This window comes from Triplophysa dalaica, chromosome 11 (assembly GCF_015846415.1).
Source record: "Triplophysa dalaica isolate WHDGS20190420 chromosome 11, ASM1584641v1, whole genome shotgun sequence".
NCBI lineage: Eukaryota > Metazoa > Chordata > Actinopteri > Cypriniformes > Nemacheilidae > Triplophysa > Triplophysa dalaica.
The window spans coordinates 7,233,118-7,237,406 of record NC_079552.1 but is presented as its reverse complement, the minus strand read 5'-3'; the positions used below and the strand labels follow the sequence as shown (position 1 = coordinate 7,237,406).

General features: G+C 36.0%; 1 protein-coding gene across 1 annotated transcript; it reads right to left on the bottom strand.

Moving 5' to 3' along the window:
• Positions 1-44: 44 nt before the first annotated feature.
• Positions 45-4,289, bottom strand: zgc:172120 (uncharacterized protein LOC799440 homolog). Its single transcript, XM_056760625.1, has 4 exons — positions 3,996-4,289; positions 2,773-3,120; positions 2,199-2,474; positions 45-691 (listed from the first exon to the last, which is right to left on the bottom strand). The coding sequence occupies exons 1-4, from the start codon at positions 4,033-4,035 to the stop codon at positions 543-545; spliced, it is 813 nt and encodes a 270-aa protein (XP_056616603.1). The 5' UTR covers positions 4,036-4,289; the 3' UTR covers positions 45-542.

Genomic DNA, 4,289 nt, shown 5'->3' with positions numbered 1-4,289 from the left:
CATTGCTAAAATACAAGACATAAAAGTCAAACACACTCATAGTATAGGATTAAGTGGACTTTGTTTATAGTTTTACTGCTCTGTGATCAGGCGTGGTTACTGTCAACTGACAACACGGGTTAATGATGTGTTTGATCATGTAGAACATCACCGTTTTATTGAAGTTGTTTAACTTCTGCAGTCAATATATGTGAAACGTGCCGAAGTTCAGGGTAAATATGTTATAAAAGAAATAAAAAATGTAAGGAGAGGGACACTTAACATACATACAAAGTGAAATGTAAAATATGCATATATGGACTTTTAGTTGTCATGAGCTGCTCAAACTATTTGAAGGAAAGTGTGCTTAAAGCATCCTCACCCATAAAAAGTATAAAAAAGGCACAGCAGTTAATAATGCCATAAACACTTACACACGCCCATAACTTTCACAATTAAATTCTTCAAACTTGAGAAGGATTAATAACTAAATCCATGCAATTTGCATTCTTGATGTGGAGGAGAAGGGTGGAGTGAAAGCAAAAATGATACAAGCCCTTAACCTACATCCCTCCATAATTCGTTGCAGTTAAAGATCTCTGCATTTTCCGTCTCCGTAATGTTAATATAATGATGCAGATAAACAACACAATACACAACATAGCAAGTATGATAACTGCAACAGGTGCTTGATTTGTGGCAGTGACCTCATCTGAAAAACAAAAAGACATTCAGTCAGAGTTTGGAGAATGCCGCTGTTGAAGTCACACTTAAGTGGATGTTAAAACATAAACTGTTAATACATTCAGTGGCATCACTATAAAAGAGTTACAAAGAATACACATGAATTTCTAACCCCCACAGACAGAATTAAACTAATGAAATGCAAGGGAAAAGGCAACTATTGGACTCAAGTCTTCACTTTTCCTCAAATTCAGATAAAAACATGTATTAAACAGTTATGCATTTTAGTATAGTTACTTTAAAAGTCTCTGGGGAGAGGCATGTTTGAATAGGGTTGAAATTAAAGGGATATTTCACCCAACAATAAAAAGTCTGTCATCATTTACTCACCCTCTTCTCTTGTCATTTTAAACCTGTATGACTTTCTTCCGCAGAACATAAAAGAAGATATTATGATAAATGTTGTTAACAGGACCCCATTAACTTGCATTGTCAATACACTAGAATTAAATAGGGTACAGTGCTGTCCGGGTGGCAACTTTCTTGAAAATATCTTCCTTTTGTGTTCAGACAGTCATAAAGGTTTGAAACGACAAGAGGGTGAGTAAATGATGGGTGAGTTAATGATGACAGAATATTCATTTTGTATGAGCTATCACCCGTATATTTACTTTAACTATTTGGCTTTTGTTGAAACTGGTAACTTTGTATTACCACCTTTTATGATATTGCTCCGGTCTAACATATGTCTCATTCCCGGAACACTCTGTATGTCGCTTTGGATAAAAGTGTCTGCTAAATGTAAATGTTTAACAAATGATTTCATCTAAGAGCCAATATTAAACCACAATGCCACAGTGCCATCAATGTTCTACTTTGGTGTGGTTAATATTTACACTTTTATGTATCCCATTTACAGTCAAGTCTATCTGTTGCAGGAATCCGAAATCACTCACTGTTTCCACAAATGAACAGAGGTAGTTGATAGCAACTAAGGTAAAGAAACCGCATGCAAATTCTTAAGATAACAATGTAAAGTTAATTTGTAGATCAAGTTAACCATTATCCAAGGGAACTTGACATTCAAAATGTCAAATGACTGTTATGCTTCAGATAAAGACAATGCCTCAATAATGTTGATGAGGAGTACTACATGGTTTGATCAAGTAGGACATCTTTCTGGATTGACATTTCTTATAGCTGTTTCAGATTATAGGGGTCATAATCAGAGAACCAAAAAAGGCATTTTGAGAACGGTCTCAGTTGTTCTTGTGTCCATACAATGGAAATAAATGGGGGCCAATGTTGTTTGGTTTCTTCAATATATCTCATTTTGTGTTCTGCAAAAGAAAGCCATACAACTTTGAATTTAAAATATAATAAGATGAGAGTGAGCAAGTGATGAACAAAATTATTAAATAAATGTAATGCCTCTACCCTCACACACACATTACAACATCTTTCTGCAAAACCTGTTAAGAATGAAAGATGATCTGTTTTTATGACATTCAAAAAAAAGAAAAAACGCTTTTTACCACAAACGAGGATCACAGGCCTCTCAAGGTTCTGGTTGAGGAGGTGGTTCTTCAGTGTAAATGTAACATTAACCATTTGCCTCTGGGCTACATAGCTGCTCTTTATGAAATAGAATCCATCTTCTGTCAGATCAATGACCTCCAGTTGATGAGTGAGATTTTCACCCTGTTTACTAAGCCAGTTCACCTCAGGCTTGGGGAATCCTTCCGTCTCAAACTTCACTATGAATGCTGAGGAGTTGATATGGATGCTTAACCTGGGCTCAGAATATAGAGCTGAAAAAGACAAACAAATCTGGTCATCTCAGATTCTATACATTGTTAAGATTATATGCATTACAGTGACTTTTTAGGACTCTGCATCAGCTACATAAAATTGTAAGTTTTTTAATGAGAGTGGAAATCATGATTTCACCAAAAACAGCAACTGGACTAATAATATGTGAGGAACTAATAATAGCAAAGCATATATGAAAAGAAAATACAAAAGCCAGACAAGGTTATTTCTGTTGGGGGGAAAGGAGGATTGTGCCACACTATTTCCATGTCTTTGTTGTGTTCTTCATGAACATACCTCCATAAGTCAACTCTACCAGGGCTCTTGAGCTTCCCTGTAAATTGGTCACTATGCACATGTACCGGCCTGTATCCTTTGGGTTGACTTCAGTTATTTGTAAAGAAGCATTTCCTTGAGCAAGCTCTGAATTATACAGGAAGGTCCTTCCGCGGTATTGCAGGCTCTGACGATCCAACTGGTCCTTTTGATAATAGAAACTGTGGACGACCCGTACATCTTCCTGCCTTTGCCAGGTAACCACCAAGTGTGAGGTGTCGGGATCTGGTGTGAACATACAGCCAAGTATAGCTGGACGACCGTGAATGGCCTTCAGTTGTTTATCAGGGACCATCACCTCGAAAGTGGCTAGAAGGAGTTTTCAAAATATCAAGAGTCACTTGTTTCAGAAACACACACACAAAGGTTTTCTAAAGGGTGCAGAATTTTGTTACATTGTATTGTGGTTTTAGCTGTAATTTCATCCAGGAAGAACAGAATATCTGAAAGGACTGGGACTTTATAAAAAAACTTTTGTACCTGTCCTTGAACTTAAGCTTATTATGTAAAAGTCTTTCATTTCACATCTATTCACACTGCCTTTCACTTCTACAGAAAATGCTTATTTTGATCGACCATGTTCTTAAATAGTCATCAAGCTCTCATAGTATACACATGATCCATTCTTTAAATCTGACATCATCTGCTGTAGGTCTACTACATTTGTGACCCTGGACAGCAAAACCAGTCTTATGGCTCATTTTCTTCGGAATTGAGCTTTGTACATAACCAGAAAGCTGAATAAATAAGATGTATATTGATGTATGAATTATTAGAATATGACAATATCTGGCTGAGATACAACGGTTTAAAACTCAGGAATTTGAGGGAGCACAATGATCATCCACTCACATAGTTTCACATATTTAAGATAGGAAATTTACAAAATATCTTTATGGAACATGATCTTAATAACCTTAATGATTTTTGGCATAAAATTAAAATCGATAATTTTGACCCATACAATGTATTTTTGTCTTTTACTAAAAAATGTTCCCGCGCTCCTTAAGACTGGTTTTGTCATCCAGGGTCACATTTGAAGTGCTGAACCTGAAAACTCTTAAAAATGATCACAATTTTATATACCAGTGATCACATTTATATTGTTTTTACATGTTAAACACTAAACTTCATAAAAAAGTTGAAACTCTCACACAATCAATTTTAATAAATATATGGCTTACCCACTAGATCAGCCACGATGAAAGGAAAGAGCCAAAGCATTCTCCCAGTGAATTCAGGAGCATGGTTTATATAATGAAACAATTCATCGGTAGGTCAATCCAAGGCATGTTGCACATTCTTTTATTTATAGAACTGTAAGACTATTATAACGTTTACTTAATAACATAAATGAGCTGCCATTGCACTTTTATTAACTGTACTCTGTACTGGAAAAAAACTGTCAATTACACGCATCTTGCCTGCTGCTCACAGAGTGCATACGCTACGCACTACGTGTAGTGTGCCGTATGTGT